Source organism: Varroa destructor, unplaced genomic scaffold, assembly GCF_002443255.2.
Source record: "Varroa destructor unplaced genomic scaffold, Vdes_3.0 BEIS01000003.1, whole genome shotgun sequence".
NCBI classification, from domain to species: domain Eukaryota; kingdom Metazoa; phylum Arthropoda; class Arachnida; order Mesostigmata; family Varroidae; genus Varroa; species Varroa destructor.
The window spans coordinates 42,215,525-42,234,311 of NW_019211456.1; the positions used below are offsets into that span (position 1 = coordinate 42,215,525).

Sequence of the window (18,787 nt, forward strand, 5' to 3'; positions counted from 1 at the left end):
GGTAGGCGTCTTACATTGACGCGTACAAAATAACCCCCTCATTCCCCCTTGAGCCTGCCTGCCTGCCTGCCTGCCTGCTTGCCTGCCTGCCTGTATTTCTCAGCACGGGAAGCAAAGCGTGAGCAAAGCCCATAGACAACTTATTAAACGTTTTAGAGCGTTCCTGTAGATGTATATGTGGTGCTGCGACTGAATAGGAGTGCACGCCTTTTCGTGTACACAACGCATTTGTATGATCTATGGCAGTGCAATATTGCCGATGTCCTTGATTTGTGATTATTATTGAGATAACGCGACAAAAGTTAGTGCTAAATCTCTAGGAATAATTCCGTGATAAAGGATAGGACTGTAATATGGTTTTGTGTGAAATGGGCATAATCAGTTTCCCTAGTCTTAGCGGAGCCTTGGAATGGTTAAGATTTTTAATTCATAGCGTACATACGTACGAGGAACATGCCTATATGGCCTTCGCTAAACCAAATCTGCGTAATATAATAGGATCCACTTAGCAGAATGTCAACGTTTTCGATTTTCTAATTCCTCAAATGAATGCCGAGCCTGATCAGTTGACAACGATACCCGTATCGATGTTGCTTTTTGCGTGGCGCTATCTTTTCAAGCAGATATGCTATGACAATTATACCGATGATCCGCGAACAAAGGAAGAAGATGCCGCCCCCCAAAAACCATACAAATGTTCTCTCTATTCTCCCGCTCAGAAGCCGGAGGCAGTCGTACACTAACATTAATGCATTCTATTTGGAATAATTTTAGCAATAGCTATGTTACCTCTAAGAACTCCAGACGCCAGACGATCAGTTCAAAGCAAATCCAAGCCCATAATTTAATCAGATACCGTAAATTTCTTGTCCAGTGATCTTGTGTAGCAGGTGACGCAAAAAGATTCCCGTGTAGGTATTTAATAGCATCTTATTTTCACAGTAAATCTTTGAAGGAACGCATAAATATATTTAGTAGTGCACTTCAAACATGGAAGCGTTGCTGAAGGTGTATGTCAACGAGAATAAACTTTAATGTCCAGTATAAAGCAGCACGTAATCAATCATCCATTATTGTTAGAATATTTTTCGAACGAATGCGTTCTGATGGAAAACATCTTTAAGCTATCTTCATAACGCTGCGTTAATTCGGTAGTCCACCTTTACGTTGGCTCTCTGCCCAGTCCTTACCGTGAAAACCGTTTGTATTTCGCAGTTGTGTTAACAATCATCCATTTAGAGGGGCTGCAGGTGACGCGGTGTAAAGTTCGTACGAGCTGATGTGAGCTACACCTTAGTCTTGCCTTGCGTTTCAGTAACAACGGCAATGTTATGATGCGTTTTCGTGCCTGTACCGCCTAACCACGCCCGACCACATGTTACCGTTTACTCCCATCGTCATAACAAGCAGTAGTAGCACACGATACCATCTCATCATCACTAACGCTACTACAGGGAGCGGAAATCTTCAGTGGCGACGACCCATCACGGCAGGCTTGCTATCCAGCATCTTGGCGCACCGTCCGTTAATTCGTTCCTCTCCCTGTTGTAGTTCCCGCGACCCCACTCGAATACGACAAGTCGAAGTATGAACGTGTATGTGTGCGCGCATATCTCTATGCAGGTTTCTCTAGCGGGAATCTCTGTAGGAAAAAGAGACAGAGGGGGGGAGCAGCGCTGAAAAAGGGGAATTATGGGCAAAGGTTATCCCTGAACAGCCTTGTTTCTGGTCAAGAAGAAGGAAACGAAGTAATGGGGGAAGTGGGAAAAACATTAGGGGGTGGGGGCGATAGGGATGTTATGATTTACGATGGCCATGGCTGGGGAAAAGGGGGCGCTGATCGCCGCTGTGCCTCTGACTCACTCATTCACTCCTACTCCTCGTCGCTGGCTGCCATATACAACCATCTCCTCTCTGCAGGCACCCCTCCGGCGATCCCCTACATTTCGTTCTTGTTGTGTCTGTCTGCCTGGCAAACTCGCGAAAATATGAATTTGACGACGAGAGTATGCATGCAGCTAAAGGATTCATCCCTACTATAAAAGAGCTGATTTCACCGAGGCAAGAACAAGCGGCATTATGCCCTGTTACACACGTAGCTTGCATGCGTTCCACTTAACGCATCACGATATTTAAGTAACGTGTGAGTAAGAAGTCAGAGTTGATGGAAAACACAGCTTAACCGAAGCCGAGCGTGAATTCATCTACGTTTGCACAATCGTTTCAAAAATTAACGTTGCTTTACTTTTATATCGTACTTTATATATTTTCCTGATTTCCTCGAGATCTAACACTGTTGAGACTCTAGCGAAGTGCGCTCTTTCGTTGTCAACTAAAGGTCAGGCAGTGTACCTAAATAAGGTGGGTGGGCCTTCACACAATAAATCTATGTTGTACACACTAGAATTAACCTACGCTTGTAGTGAACATGTCAACCATTAGAATCCATATCGGACGAAGTGGAGTTTCAGAGAGCTGTGCAAGCATTTCATCAAACTTGCTAGTTCTTATGAGAACGGTTTCCCCATCCAATAGAAGCATCACGTGTACTGCGAGATGACTGGCGGAATGCCGAGTCAGGAAATAAGCGTAGGGGCTACGGCGCATTTGCTCGTATAAACTTTTCATCGAAATTTAACGTGGATAAAGCAAATTTCCATCAATTCAAACCGGGAAATCTCTCAAACATTAAATAGAAAATCTCTATGTCAGTAGAAAAGTTGATACGCCGAGGGGATCACCTGGTGGTTTATTTAAATAGACACAGCAATTTATACCGACGATATAAAAACACTTGCGCTCAACCAGTGTTAACACGCAGGTAAAAGGCATAGCAGACACGTTTGCGCGCAACTTTTCAAAAGATTTAGGTTTGAAAATGTCACTTACGGGAGTCTTACAGAGTGTCTGTCGCGTCTAAGGTAATAAATTCTCTAATCTTACTATAGCTTTACCTCTTACATATATGGTCTGTTCTCAAATCAAATAAACGCAAATGAACGCAACTTCGGGGACCAATTGTAAAGCACGAAAACGAGATATTTTCAAACGGTTTCCACTTATAAAAACGGTATTGCTCTGCTTTGCACTGGCATCGTATATGTCAACAAAAAACAGTCAGTAAATATTTATATACAGTTGAAAAACGATGTAGTAAAATTGCGAGCATGAGTATTTTGTGGCATCGCCTCTTGCTTGACGAGAGCTTCTAATGCAGTTTTTTCACTGTCTTAGCTCTATTCCCATACGTTCAGGATTTTTCACGGGAATCTGAAACATTTGTTACTGCTTACCCCATTGGATGCTACGGTTTTCCAGAGGTGCTCTGTGGGATGAAGGTCTGCCGAATTGGCGAAGCATCTGAGCGTAATTGACAATAAATAGCGTAGATACTCTGAACTCTTTAATAGGATGCCTCATCGCGCATGAAGATGTAGTCACCGTCAGGAAACCATTCTCATAACTGGGGCAGCATTATGGGCTTAATAGTCACAGCACATTATACCGCCCTTCTAGTAGTGTCTGTGCGAAATGCATCAGCCCAGTGTATTTGCCAGAAAGCATTACAACTTTTGATAGATGTTTGATTCTAAGCACGATGCAATTTTCGGAAAATCGTTTGCAAACACGTTTGAAGGTAAAAAGGGCTTTCTTTTGTTAATAGTGTTGACATAAGACTAATATGAGAGATAAATTTTCTCCTGGTTGCAACAACGTTTTGCTCAATCAAAACGGCCATGTTTCGTTCGAGCATTCGACCGAAATTTCTTGGCAGGTATACATCCGTTGAGGCTCAATAATCTCGTAGGGTTTTTTTTTCGAAACATATATCACCAAGCAAGTTTTAAATTATACAAAACAATCTGCCCCCTTGCAGACACAGGTATGGATTGCGTTAATCACGCAGTCCCAGTAACAAAAGGAGTTCGGTCCTGCCAAAAGGAAGTGTGGCGTCGAGGTGACTGGCGTCCTCCTCGACGTTTCCAAAGCCTTTGATTCATACGAGAAGCAACGATCAGAAACAGCATCACGAGGTGTGCAGACACTCCCTAACTAACGGTGCTAGTATATTCTCGTTTTCCAATAACACTAACTTACCTGGTTATAACGTAGTCTCACCCATGCAGTCGTCACCTCTCTGTTTACTTGGTGTGAACGAGGAGGTAGAAGCGGATGCAATTTTGAGAATGAATGGTATTGAATCATATATACAAGCGAAAAACATGTTCATTCAGCAAATTCATTCAGACGATGACCGCAAAGTTGTCCTGATTTATTGACTTCTGAATCTCACCTATTAGCCAGCACCTATTTCAAGGCCTGCAGGTTTAGCAACGTTTAAGGTAAGCGAGACAACTGTATTGTTGTTACATATTCACAATAGATTTCGCTATATATTTCTGTGTCTTCATGCGCTTATCGTGTTTTCATTCAAAGCTTTTGTTGTGTTTTTAGATTGTAGTCTGAAGATCAGACTCATCCGAAGTCGATGCCGCATACGCTCAATTCCGAGAACTCGCTATCAACAACGTAACTTAACGATTGCTTACGTGCAGTACAGTGATCAACGTTTTCTAATTCTAAGCTTATAAGAGAAAAGCTTACCGAACCTAACATATAGTGGGAACCTTAGGCATAATACAGTTTACTCGTCAAACATGGCCAGAAACGGGTAACAATAACAGCACCAAACTACCATTACCCATGGGCCAAAAACCTTTACGTATATTAAGCTGTGCACCCAAGATAGCAGACAGGATTCCTTTACATGTTATAGCGAATAGAGCGTATTTGTCTCAAACAAGCAAAAACATACACAGGTTGAATAATAACATACATCGTATATAGCCAACCTATCTCCCAATCTAATGATAAAGTCTTACACAAGACCGAACCAAAACAGTCATGCATGCTTCTCGCCTGTCACCCACACTGTTGTATTCACTTCTTGCCAAATCAAAACACCCATCCGTGCTTCCTTTTTTCCGAATGACACGAGTAGTAAAACAAAAAAAATAGATATTTTTAGGCTATTAAAAACTAGAGACAGCAAGTAGATTTCAAGTGAGAGATCTACATAAAATCATTACCGCTACGACGGCGGTAATTACCACGCTTTTCTGTGATGCTGTATTTATATATGGACTTGATATGATCCACTCTTCGTAGCTTTGTTCGAAGTTAGCTGATGCGCGGAATAGGGTGTACCATCGAATGAATAGACGACGTCAGGATTCGTGACTCTTTCCGAGTAACTAAGAAGGAGATAGAACGCGCAAACGCAAATCGCGACAAGTCGGCATAAATATTAACGTCAGTCGGTAGGACAGTAGTGGCATAAAGAGATGGACGCATAAGTGGTGGCTTCAGCCCTCGACCGGGCCCTGGACAATGCTACGTTAAAGCTGCTAACTCACACTGCTTGCTTCGACCCTGGGGCATACACAGAACTCTAGCGTAGCCAAGATCGGCACTCCTTTGTAGCGGAAGTGCTATGTCAAGACAAGCTACATTCCCCCTGGAGAAAAGACGCTGTGCTAAGTATGTTATCATCCGTGCAACAGAACGATCCTGAGCAGGAGACTACGCACTTACCTCTCATGATCTCCTGAGCGACTTTCCGGTCTTGGCTGGGCTGGGGGATACGACAATGCTTAAGAGGAGTTTGTTGCTATGCTCGAAATGTATGCCCTCAATTTAAAGGCGTGTTTCTTTTTTCTTTTCGTTCTATCAGATTTCTTTTTATCTACTAAGCTATTAAAATTGTTAGCTTTAATTGGCCCGATGTCCACAGGCTCCTAGGAAGTTACTTTCGATACTACTTAATGCATTGGAAGTGCATCCCTATGCGGTCCTATGTTACATTAGACCGCTACTGAAGATACGGAGCTTTGTTATGTCTGCATTACAACAGTTTATCCAATTTCCCTATGGAGTGCTCCGGAGTACGCCGATGCAAGAACTTTGCTTTGAATCCTTGTGCAAATATCTAAGCTTGGAGAAATGAATTACATCTTTACTGTTTTGGGATATTTCAGTGGCGGCGCACCAGAGCGGAAATTACCGGTTATTTCTGAGCCTACAGATACTACATTTCTGGGCATGTTTCAGCCGTCGAATACCAAATTACTGATTCAATATCTTCCTATAATACGATTTAATTTTTTACATTTATTTTACTCCTTACCTTATAGCGATTTAAAACCTCATTGCTACTCCGTTACGCGGGTTGTCACGTCCGCTTTATTATAGACATTTACGTCTAGCCTCAACGCTAGAGCTTCCAGAAAGGAACTAGTAAAATTTTATGTAATCCCACGTATTTATTACAATGAGATGTTTAATAAAGAAAAAAAAAAACAGTTTAATAACAGGCGAACACCACTCCCCGTCCGGAAGACCACTGAAAATATGTTTCAGCCCCACATTGCATTTTTGTACATGACTTACGCCCTTACGCGTAACGGATATTGCTTCACACATGAGTGTTTTTCATATCTGCATACCGGCCTAAGTCCATTATATCAGAATCATCTACAAGGACATGCTGACTCACTTGTCGAGAGAAAAGGCCTTAGTTACCTGCAGTGTCCGTCCACGGCGGGCCCCTAGCATTTCCACGTCCCATAAAATTAAAGGCTTCATCCAGGTTCCTTCGATGAACCATGTTATCAGAGCAATAGTATGGTAAAAGGACTCCTTTATGCAGTATGTCGACAAGCTCTTTTAGGGCTGGGCAACACGGTACGAGAATATACGTGACCGTATACAAGACAGCTGCAAATATCGCAACGGTCAACGCCACCGTGATCAGCAAAAAAAGCCAAATCAGCATCCAAAAAGCACCTAAAATGCCTTGGACAGCCATCTCTAGCTTTAAGTGCCGCAATCTATTCGCCATAGCACCGTGCTTCGGCTAACGCTATAGCTGTACTAAGGTTCTTTTTGAATCGAAGCAAGTGAAGATCATACACAGGACTAACTTAGTAAAACGTCTTGGTTGCTAGGGCTGTTGGAATCATTCGTATAGAATATTCCGAGCTGCGAACTCCGTCAGGTCTCACGTACGCTCATACTGATGTATCGCAGTGGAAACGTAATGCCGTTTGGTCATTAGCCTATATGATGAGCACAACCGTGGCCTGGCTTTCATCGTCCGACCCACATTAAAGAGAGACAAATAACACCCATTAAGCACTTCCAGCACGTTATAGATTACGGCTAAAACTGTATTCACGATGTTAATAGTTACGATGTGTCAACCTACATCGTCGTTTCTATCGGAATACGAGGATCTGGAAAATTCAATGGATCCATACTTTGATATCCTGTCGTTCCTAGACCTAAAACTTGGTGACGTTCGTTCGGACACAGCCATAGATCTCATACGTCCCCAGAAGCGACTAACCTGCCTAGCTACGCGTCAAGCAATGTTCCAGTGTAGATCTAGATGATTATGGCACGTTTTTTTCAAGGTTCTCTATATAGCGGCTTCAAATGAAAATCACCGCGTCTAACATCGGAGTTTTCTGCGTAAAATTGAATTTACTACTGTGCTTTTTTTATGCTTTGTCGCTAATATTTAGCTAGTTAGACTAACAGCAGACGCAATTTAAAGTCACGTTAACTTATTAACGTTATTTTCCGTAAAATGAAAACATACATTTCACATAAGATTAATCTAAACTCGATTCTAATTTGCCTTGGCTTCTGATCATTATTCTGTTGGCGTGAATTAAATACACGGACTCCGTCTCAAGCTGGATACCTGCTTCCAGCGGTTTCGCTCCTAGACCTGGAGCCCCTGGGGGTCGGATACAGAACGTTCGCGGAGCATGGAGTTGTTTCGTCACAGTCGCGGAGCGCGAATGTATAGTCGAAGCATATGCGAATCTCTTCAAGAACAGAGACCCCGTTTATTGTCCTACAGACCAGAGTGATGTGGACATCATCCAAACGCTTTCCCAGGGCTTTTTCGAAATCGGTGCGTTTATATAGGCCACTCTTTTTCGGTGTCAACTTGTTAGACTTTAATATATCGTCTAAATTAATGCGTTTGTATAATTCAAGTACCCTTTGAAAATACTTACGTATAGAATTCACCGCGTAATGACGTCTCCCACAAGTCCCATATTTCAACCATTGATAATTCCAGTTATCAACGGCTGATCTGTTCACGATAGCCGTGGGCCACAGTTCGTTCATTTGGTTGACGTCCAACTTGTCAAGATGATTGTAAATTTGTGGATGAGCGCGGCAATATGTATCCTCCATCCATAGGCCGCGTATTGTCCAGTAAGGTTTAAAATTTGATGTATTACATGGAGTATCATCGAAACATTTGCCAGGGAGCCATTGGAGAACAAATATGAATTCCGTCCCGTGTCGATCGATCGCCTGTTGGGTTAGGTTAGAACACTGCTTTTGGGCATACAACAAAAAGAGTTGCATCAAAAGGCAAATCAGTAGCGCAGACATCGATGGCTCATCGCTTCCAGGTTGCCACCGCCTTTGCCACCAGCTATGCCCGCCGCCTCGAATCAGTCCTCCTCGAGAGCGTGCAGCCCCATGAACACCATAAAACAGCCACAAGCATACGCTAAGCACCGCAAATACGACCGGCGAGGCAAGTTGTTTAATTATTGTTTCCATATCTTGAAGGTAAGCTACACTCGTATCGGTCACAGTACATCCAAAAGCAAAGCAATTTTGTTAATTACGTCGCCCCAAAGCATTGGATGTTAATTAATCAGTTTTCATCGACTGGGCTACCTTGATACAATGGCCGTTCCGACAGCCATTTAAAAACATGCCGTTTTAAAAACCGTCTTCGTTGTTCTAGGAGTTTGTACGATTGGCTGGGTCTGCGTATCTTACAAATAGTACGTGACCGTTAATGTGACGATTGACATGATCTACGTAAAAATACGATATCATAGAGCGTAGATTGTTCAATAAACGATAAATAGCTCTTATACTCTTCGTAGTCTATTCAATGACATTTTCAAATAATCTTAAACTCTGTTTATAATCTTTGAAGGTTTTCCACAGCGTAGAAAGAATATACCCCGAAACGTTTGTAATTACTAATAACCTAAAGCGATCAAAATAATAAGGATAGACGATTTCAAATCCCAGTTCAGTAGATGGAGTATTACCTGTCCTTGAATCAAGGTCTCTTTTGGCCCTAATTGTGCGAAACACCGAGTTGCTAGCACAGAAGCTTGTTCCAACTCAGGTTTTTACTCAGTTTTACTACTTTCTGATGAGTTGCCTTGGAATAGTAACTATGTCTAAATAATCTAACTTATAATTTTGCACTTTACATACATTTGCCCCCTACTATCTGAACTAAGTACATTTTCTTGTTAAACTGTTTCACCATAGTAATGTTACAGCTTAATTTTGTTGGAAGCAAAAATTGAGGCATTACAGCTCTCTTTTTACCCGGGCACATTAGTGTAATACAGAATGCCCTACTTGATTGAAAGCAGGCATCCTATAAGTTCCTTCTAATTATATATTTCATAGTGAGTCACTTCTCAGCGTAATGTTACTTTGTTTGCTGAAATGCACAGACGGCGCCGCATAAATACTGGGCTTCATTTAGCAAAGCATTTAAGTACGAAGGAGAATACCAGAAAGCCAGTATGGTGAAAACGTAGCGTGTTTGTGGGTTTCTGGCTCTAATCCTATACAAAAACGAAAACTTCAGTAAGGGAGTATCGTTAAAGACATGCAGTTAACTAGCTTTTAGATTACCTAGCTAAACAATTCACCCGCATCCATTGATCGTTACACGATTTTACTTTGGTAATTTTTGTTAAGTTGTCGATCAAAAAAACAGCTTCTTGCCAGCCTCTTTGCATGATATCTTACGAGCGTCGGTGTCACTCAAATTCTTTGTGTAGGCGTTCAATTATTTTCGTAAGTTCCTTGCTGGGAAACGTCGATCAGCGTGGTTTTCAGTGAGTCTCATCTGTCGAGTATAATACTATGATATTATTTTCCGTAGCCAACGTACGTTCCCAAATAATGCTTCTAACCTGGTTTGTCTTATGACGGCATCACCCTCTGGGGGCAAGCTTGTGGGATAATACCAAAACTTGTCGCCGCATTTAGTAAGACTGTCCTGAGGATGGTTTTCTGATCGGTTTTTTTCCCATATACGAGGCGGTTGCCACGTGCAGTCTTTCAAATTAAAATCGTTGTCGAAACAGATCTGAATCTCCGTGAGCACCTGGCCTGCCTTTCGACATAATATGACAGCCGTGTGCCCATTAACCTTGTCTAAAGCTTGCGCAAGTTCATTTAAGCTCAACCTTTTAGTTGTCGATGGATTAATACCGCTGGTATTCAACGTGCTGTCTATTGCTATCATTTCATACAACTGTATCGCCTTGTCAAAATACTTCAGTACAGAGTTTACTTCATGATGGCCTTTGCAGCATGTGCCATGCTCGAACCATTCTTCGTCCCATAGCTTTTCATCAGAGAAGGAATTCATGTACGACGGCCAAAGCTCGCGTAATTTCTCCTTGTTGAGAGATTTGAGATGTCGGTTAAAGTAGGAGATTGATGCGCAACGAGTCTCGTCTGTCATGAGGCTCTGGATCGTCCAATGGTTTTTTTTGGCTGTCACGTTGCACATCTGATGCTCGACCGTTCGGCCGCCGGCGCACACACCGGGAAACCATTGAAGTGACATAACAAACTCATCGTATTGGAACTCTGTATCCCGCGAAATCTTGCTGAAAGCAACCGCGTTATAGAAACATACGAGCTGGGCAACAAAGATCAGGGTCTGCATAAATAGAATGAGCGGTAAACCTGCTGGGACTAGATTTCCTCCATCCGTCCCTCCGCCGCGGATCCGCATTCGCTGTATTCGACTGTACTGTACTCCATAAGCCAACCATAAAGCTATACTCAGCGTGGTGAATACCAGCGCGGAGGAGTTTACGGACTGTTCGGCATACTCCTGCATTCCGTGCCTTAAATGACAGCGCTTGTAAATATGAGATTCGTTTTACGGTGGCGCCTGGTACAAGAAAATGTACATTTGTTAAATCGCACCTCTATACATACCAACAGGGACCGTTGGATAAGAATTTGTTGACAATCGTCTCAGCGTTTGTCCAGTTAGCAATATTGCTTAATGACAAATTTCGTTGTCGGGCCGAATTCAATAGGATGGGTTCAATCAGATATTCCTCTTGAGCGCCATACGTTTATTCAGCGTCACACACATTTCTAGCTGAGAGTTGCGCCAAAAATCGTAACGGAAACAGGCTGACGGTAAAACCCCCCTATTTCATTATCCATTAATAAACGTTAATGTTATTTTAGCCACGAAGTGAGTAGATTTGAGCGAAAATATTATTTTATACGGAATAGCCACAGCGTAGGTAAAAATAATTCAGCTGGGAGGTTTGAGCGCCATGAAAAGTCGATAGAATTGACGCCATTTTTTTTTATAATTCAGCTGTATCTCGCGCCATTATAGATAGATGTCTTGCGGCATAACTGAACGTTTCGCTAAAAAGGATATATAACAAAATCGATGTATACCCTACAGTAAAAAAGCACAAACGTTTTATATGTTTAGTTGGTTTAGCCTTGACCAATGCCTGTGATACATGTTTCCGTTTGGGTGAGAAGAAAGGTTCGCTGGTAACATGCGTAGCGACGTGACTCGTTCGTGAAATTAGACCGATTCCCAAAGCAGAGGGATTGCTGGAAACTCTGAAGCTCCAGAGTAGCCCGACACTTTACTAGAAGTCAGAACCTCCAAGTCTCGGATCCGACTTCTAACTGAGGCTAAGCGAGCTCCTAGATAATTTGCCACGAGTACCATTATACGAATTCGCTCCCACTATGTATCAGACAATAGGCCTTCAGTAGAGGACTCAATTTTGGGTCCTTAAGGTCTATATGTTGGCGACAACCAAATGTCTTATTTTATGATTATTCTATACCGCGGTGTCTCTTGCTGGTGCATTTTATTGGTTATTTAATAGTTTTCTGAAAATTCTAGCCTTACTTAGGGCTCTGATTTGAATACTCTGACCTAGTAGTTGCTAGCAATAGCGGTTCCCACCGAGCTTTGGCCATCAGTATCGATCATTTTCCATTTCCGGTGGGTTAGCTCGTCTGCAAACGACATGCATGGAGCTACAGCAAAGATTTTCTGAATTTTTCAATAAACATTAAGTATTGTCTGTATCATTCCCAGGCTGGTTACTTCATTCCGAGAGAATACAGAGGATACTAACGCGCAACTCTGTACAACGGGCAGACGAAAGCTGAAAAACAACATATTACTCCTTATGATGGGCTTATTATGGGATTATCAAATGGGCTCCCGCTACTGTGGGATGGATGTGCTGGTCGTGCACGGTATTCTCGTACCTTCACGAGGCCTGTTCATTTAGATTCGGCAGATTGGCCGTTTCCGCACTGTCCATGTCTAGATACACAATTTGGTCTCCACATTTTAGTCTCTGCTCCACTATATCATCACAGTGGCGAAGCTTGAAATAGTGGTCGAAACAAAAGCGTATTGCCGTAAGTATATACGTATCGTCATCAGGCTTGCGGTTACACAATACAGTCACTTGATAGCCGTAAACATTTGATAAAACACTAGAAATATATGCAAGAGTGTGAACAGCTGTCGATGGCGTAAGAGCATTCGCAGCTAATTTGTTGGTTAGATTTACTTCTTCGAACAACGCTATCGTCTTGTCGAAATACTGAGGAACAGAGTTCAGATCATAATGACGCATGCAACATGTCCCGTAACGACGCCAAACTTTACTCCACAGTTTCTCATTATCTGAATCACACGACGGCCAGACTTTGTCCATGTGTTCCTCGTTAAGAGATTTTGAATAGGGATCGAATAAGGGCAATTTTTCACACTTCTCAGCGCCCATAGTCAAGTACCTTATAGTCCAGTCGTCTCTATAACACGAAGTTATGTGCGAGGGATCGCATCTATGGATTGGTCCTAGAACATAGCATACTCCAGGTGTCCATTGAAGTTCAAGGGCAAACTCCAGTTCGTCGACCTTAGACATGCGCCAAATTGGACTCGCATTCATGCACTGCCAGATAAATATCCAAAATTGTAAAAAGAGAATCAGAATGATCAGCCCATCGTATATGGATCGTCTATCAAGCCTATAGATTTCGTTAGGCCCAGCACCTCGAATTCTGCCCCTTTGCTCACGAGCAACTTGAAGGCCATGGAAAAACCATAATGCTGCGCTGAGGCCCACAATCAATAAAGGCATATAGGTTTCCATGAGCTCTACAGTTTTCGGCGTCGAGGTGGGCAATGACCGCTGTGAACTTTTGATCACGGCTCTCAGTACAAGCTATGAAACATTTCTGCATTCATTAGTTGTTTCGTCATCATAACTAGCTAATGGGACCTGTCGAGCTTGCCAGTTAATACGAACGCTATGGTTTGCCAGGTCAAAAACTATAAACATAGAAAAATCCAATTTACAACCATTCACATTTAATAGCCCCGATCGCAATCGGTTTATAGCTTTAGAGATAATTTATGGAAAGGTTTTCTATTCATCCTACGTTTCGAGCTAGCTCCGGAGATCCTTGCAATGATGTATCAACAGTCCTACTATCCTACCACAGCCTGAGGTAAAGTGTTCGCACCTAATGGCATCTTCCGCAGTAGTGTCCTAAAAATCCCGAAACCCTGAAACCGTGAAGCACTTCTGACCGAGGATTAATCAGTGGTCTATTATAGCTGCTTATATCTAGTGGCAAGTTTTTCTGATACACTATTAAACAACAATGAACATATAAACACACCTAGCCTTATTTTAAGGATATCTAACTTAGAACCCCGGGTGTTGCGACATGCGAGGATTGTTAACCCAAATGCATATAATAGACAGATTCTAGTAATGCATATACTAATTCTTCGCAGGCTGCAGTCTACCGTGATGTTTTTTTCGCTTTCCGCGTCGAGGCTCTGAACATATGTAAATGACACTTAGCAAATGTTGTCTCCTACCGCTAGAAAAATGATCCAAAATGTTTAATAATCTACAGGCTCCTGTGCTGTACAGTCCATCCGTTATAGCTGCGTCTGCCACTGTTCCAGTACAAGCACGGCTGTGAGTGCTAGTCGCTAGATGGAATGAGCAGCAAGATGGTTTCATCTTATCGTACAAGTGGATTTAGGCCTGCTTTCCTTTGTTCCGTTTTCTTAATGACGTTAGCTTCCTTAGAACATTCCTATCTTACGCATTGAAGACACTGCCACTGAATATCAGAAAATTAAAGAGGAAAATGAACGTGCGTGCTCAGACGTACCGACATATTGAGTATATGCATCGTTCATATATATGCGTTTCTCTTTCATGAACTTGGTAGTCCGGTTATTTGAAATATATCCGCCTAATAGATAAAGCAATTTTATTTCCCGAGCAACTGCTCAGAAAAGACGTCCGTCTCGAATGGTTCGAATCATCAGTGATTGCACACTATAATTCTCTGATTCGAGCCGGCAGACGCATTGTTTGGAATAGACGATACGTCAATAAATTCAAAGATATGGCTTGTAAAACGCGCATTCGTTTACTGGCCAAGGTGCCGACCCAAACACTCACGTAGCACGATAGAAGAATCTCGTTCACTATGACACAAGAGGAGACATGTCGCTCAAAAAGCCCAAAGAAACTTTCGAATGGTTTATTGTACGACAAAAAATCAGCCACTACACCAAATGCAGGGAAAACATTGTCAGAAATGTGACCAGACATCCAGCGATTTAAGACAATGAAAGGTCTAACAGGCCAACATAGGAATGAGCCAGTTCGAGCTTCGACAATGCAAAAAGAGAGGCTTATGATTATGAAACTTAACGTACGTCGAAATGTAAGTACTTATTCACAGCAAAGAAGTACGAGTCTATAAGACTCGTACTTCATCGAACTTTCTCATTATAGCGATTTACTGTTGTCAGCCGGCGTGCATTAGGTTTTCGATGCGGGAAAAATACGCGCTCTACAATTCAAGCAATGCTTTTTCGATGTCATAGGGCCAGGACAGCCTCCTCTTCTGTCAGTTCCTCTAGCTTTTTCTTGCGTTGAGCTGCGTATTATGCTTGGCAGAAAATGAAATGCGATAATTAGCAGGTCGATGTATGTTCTTCCCTTGTGAAGCCATCGAAGTAAAGAAGATAACTGTATCATTCCAAGTGAACGTCAGACTCTACAGTTCGATCGGTAGACGAATACTTTTCGCGTGCTTTGAAAGCAGTGACTTTTTGTAAACTGCATTCAACCACATATACATCTTTCCGTACGCTGCATGTACGCAGGGATACAGGATAAGCGCATTTGTGCGGCTACGATACTAAACAAATCACTATGTATATATACATTTTGTTTAAATAAACAAAACAGCATCCGCTCTCGTATTCGCATTTGTGGCTATATAAGCACGGTATCGGTGGCCGTGGAACACTCGTCTCAGCCAACAACAGATCTACATTGGTCGAGTTCAATTTATAATCGACGTTGGATCGCTGGCAGGCGGCGATAGAGATTGCGACAGAGTAATTAATAAACCAACGTTGAATGCCAACTAAACGTCACAGGGGGATGACGAACTCTAAAAGCAGATCGTGGACGAAGAGCATTGGATCTAAAGAAATGGAAATGTTTTTATGAATGCCACGTCAACGTCAAGCGCTTCTGTTAGACGGCCTAAATGGTCAGCATAGTTAGAAGCTGCGTATTAGAAAGGCCAAGGCGTTTGGAGCCGCGTGTCGTTTGCTCAGATAAGGCTAACGTGGATCGCGGGACTGCTCCGTGTGTAGGGAGACGGGTTTCCGAACGTGGCATAAAGATGAAACAATGTAAATGTTATCCCTACGTCACTGTATAGGAGCTATTCAACTGTAGGAAAATGCGGACTGCTTGCACGTCATAGGTCTGCAAGATGACTTGATTCCAAGGGCGGGGATAAGAGCGCACCGGCTCGCTGGGTCTCAGTGGTGCTCAACAATATATGTGCTGCAGAGGGTCGGAAAGAAGACCGGTTTTCTCCCATAGAAAACACGCTTTGTCACTTTGGGCGGGAAAAATTACGCTTTACTTGAGAGCTCTGTGTTCCCGGCCTGTCATGGGGGGCATCCAAGCGTCATGAGAACTGTTCACCAATAAAAAAGTGTTTCATGGGCCGGGAAAATTTCGGCTCAAGCTTAGGCGTACGTGTAACTTCCATGCCTGCCAACAAGTGAAAGACAAAAACGAAGTTAAACTGCTTCAAACGTTTGTGAATCCATGAACGACAGATAAGGTATCTGCATAGAGTAAGCAGATCAACGCGCGACATTATCCACCAAAACGAAAGTGCGAGTCTTCCATGGGCCGATCTAGGCTCTTAGGTCTTGTAACGCTGCTGCAGACACGCAAGCTCAATCAAAGCGGAAGCCAGACATCGACAGGACAACCTAGCCTACAGGACAAAATACACAGGATTCTTGTCGCGAGGGGAGCGTATCCAGCATGTTAGGGGGCCGAGGGGTTATAACTGGGACGTTGCCAACCAACGACGAAGTTGATACACTTTGGTTGAAGTACTTGGTCGAGAATGATCTATTTGGGTAAAATAATTTTCTGGATTCCTACACAACAAGCGATGAGTCAAATATTGGCCTTGAGATGGCAGAATAACAGCAAACGCGTAACGGGTCCACAATAGCACACTAACAGGATCACAATTATGGCTTAATTAAAATGGGAAAATCGGACAATTAGCATACGGGAGTGGTATCTTTGATGCGGGGTCGGGATGACCACCACACGGTGGCGGGATGTTTGAATCCGGGTAAGGCAACTATAAATTAGTGCGCTCGGCCTGCCAGAATGCGATAAAAGGATAAACGCAGCAAATGCGCACACAACACAGTTTGTGCCCTTCGATATCGTAACGGCTGACTAGCGTCGGACAGGCTAAAAAGGGATAGCTCTTCCATGGATCGATCTAGGTTCCGTCAGTTCTGTAAGTTTACTAAAACAGAACTGCAACGAGAAGTGTGCAATGGGGCAACAAGGTTTTTGATACTTTGGCCTAATAATTTTTGATTATCCTAAGCTATAGTTTGATAGCTTCGAAACATATGACTATACTGCTGGAGACTGCAGTGCTTTATCTAGTAGTATGTACCCGATGTAGTGTAGTACCCGATGGGCCAATTATGCTATGCTTATTTATTGCTGGTACACTAAGTGCTGTCCGATAGTCTTTTATGATAACAAATTATTCGTCAAAATGCTACTAAACTTAAACTTCACAAGAAGGTGTTTATCTCAGCTACGTTTCGGTTCATTACGATGGCATTTGCTCGTTTAGGCCTATTAGACCAGACAGTGAATAGGAAGATCACATGAAATCCAGGTCCTTCGTAGAAAGAAAAAAAATGTTTGTTACGAGACTGTTTTTCTCTTGTTAAACGTCATTTCTTAAATACATCATCCACTTTACCGCACCCACATGAAACGAGCTTTTAATATACAACCTGTGTTCGATTCAATATATCGTTACGTATGTGCACTGCCTAGTTTCTATTTTTTCTTCGGTACCAATATACTTTTTACCCATACATAATTAAGCCAGTTATAAAACCTCAGATCATTTTCTTCTTATCTCACTACCTGTGACTCGTCGTAGGGGAGCGAGCGTTCTGCTACGTGAACTTGTCTAGACACCATAGCGTTATCACCCGGCCACACTAGTCGTCTTTCGGCCTTTCTGACGCTAGCTGGCCAGGGCACCATCGAACAGTTCGGACTCTCCACTCTTAAGTAAAAGTCGATCATTAAAGGTTAAACTCGTGATTAAGTGCGATTTAAGTGAACACCTGATCCCATCGATCACCAAATAGCTGGGTAAGATGTCACAGCCATACGAACACGGCTACCTCCACTACCCACTACCGATGATTCTCGGTTCCTGATGCTATCATCTGGTTGGGTCTTGAATATAGAACAGGACAATTTTTGTGCCTTGAAAATCCCTACGGACTCGGAATGAAGCGCTGACGTTTAAGCGAACGCTTGAAGCGCCACCTATCTCTCTGCTCAATGCTCAAGTCTTCCGCTTAATTACAAACGACCATGGACGTACGTGCTTGCCGGGTATATTTCGTCAGATATTCACACTACGGGAATTGTTGTTGAAAAGAGAAAGAAACAGACTAGGAATGTGACTTGATATGTAGAGATTTTTTACGTTCTTGCTTAACGTTAGGTATTGGAATTGTGCCATAGCTATGCCCTCTCGACAGTAGGTATTACGTACGCAATGGAAAAACATTATTAATTTATTTATACGCTGATACTCCCATAACTAATGTTGTCCATTGTAAATTCACAATTAAACGAAGGCTTACTGTTATTTCATGTACAATACATTTATCATGTAGCGTTACGATCTACGGTGTGTCAACTGTACACGACCTTGAACTTTGCCGCCATTTTTTTGATCGACTGACAATTGCAAATTGCTTTAAAATTCGCATGGCAGTAACTAGTAACTGCGGTTTCTGTTCTACTACATGCCATATGTAACAGTACATCGCCACAACACGCAGATCGCCTACGCATGTTGGTATAAGCCAACATAGAAAATGGCCAATCCGATTACGAAGCCTATTCAACTGATCAGGATAAACTGAGAGAGATCAGTCAGTCATCGCTCGGCGTCGGAATTCGGGTTCCGGCAGCAGATGGCTCCGCACCGC

General features: G+C 42.7%; 1 protein-coding gene across 1 annotated transcript; it reads right to left on the bottom strand.

Moving 5' to 3' along the window:
* Positions 1 to 9,784: 9,784 nt before the first annotated feature.
* On the bottom strand, positions 9,785 to 12,409 carry LOC111248125 (ribonuclease T2-like). The gene has a single exon (XM_022799926.2). The coding sequence runs from the start codon at positions 10,985 to 10,987 to the stop codon at positions 9,995 to 9,997; it is 993 nt and encodes a 330-aa protein (XP_022655661.1). The 5' UTR covers positions 10,988 to 12,409; the 3' UTR covers positions 9,785 to 9,994.
* Positions 12,410 to 18,787: the final 6,378 nt, after the last annotated feature.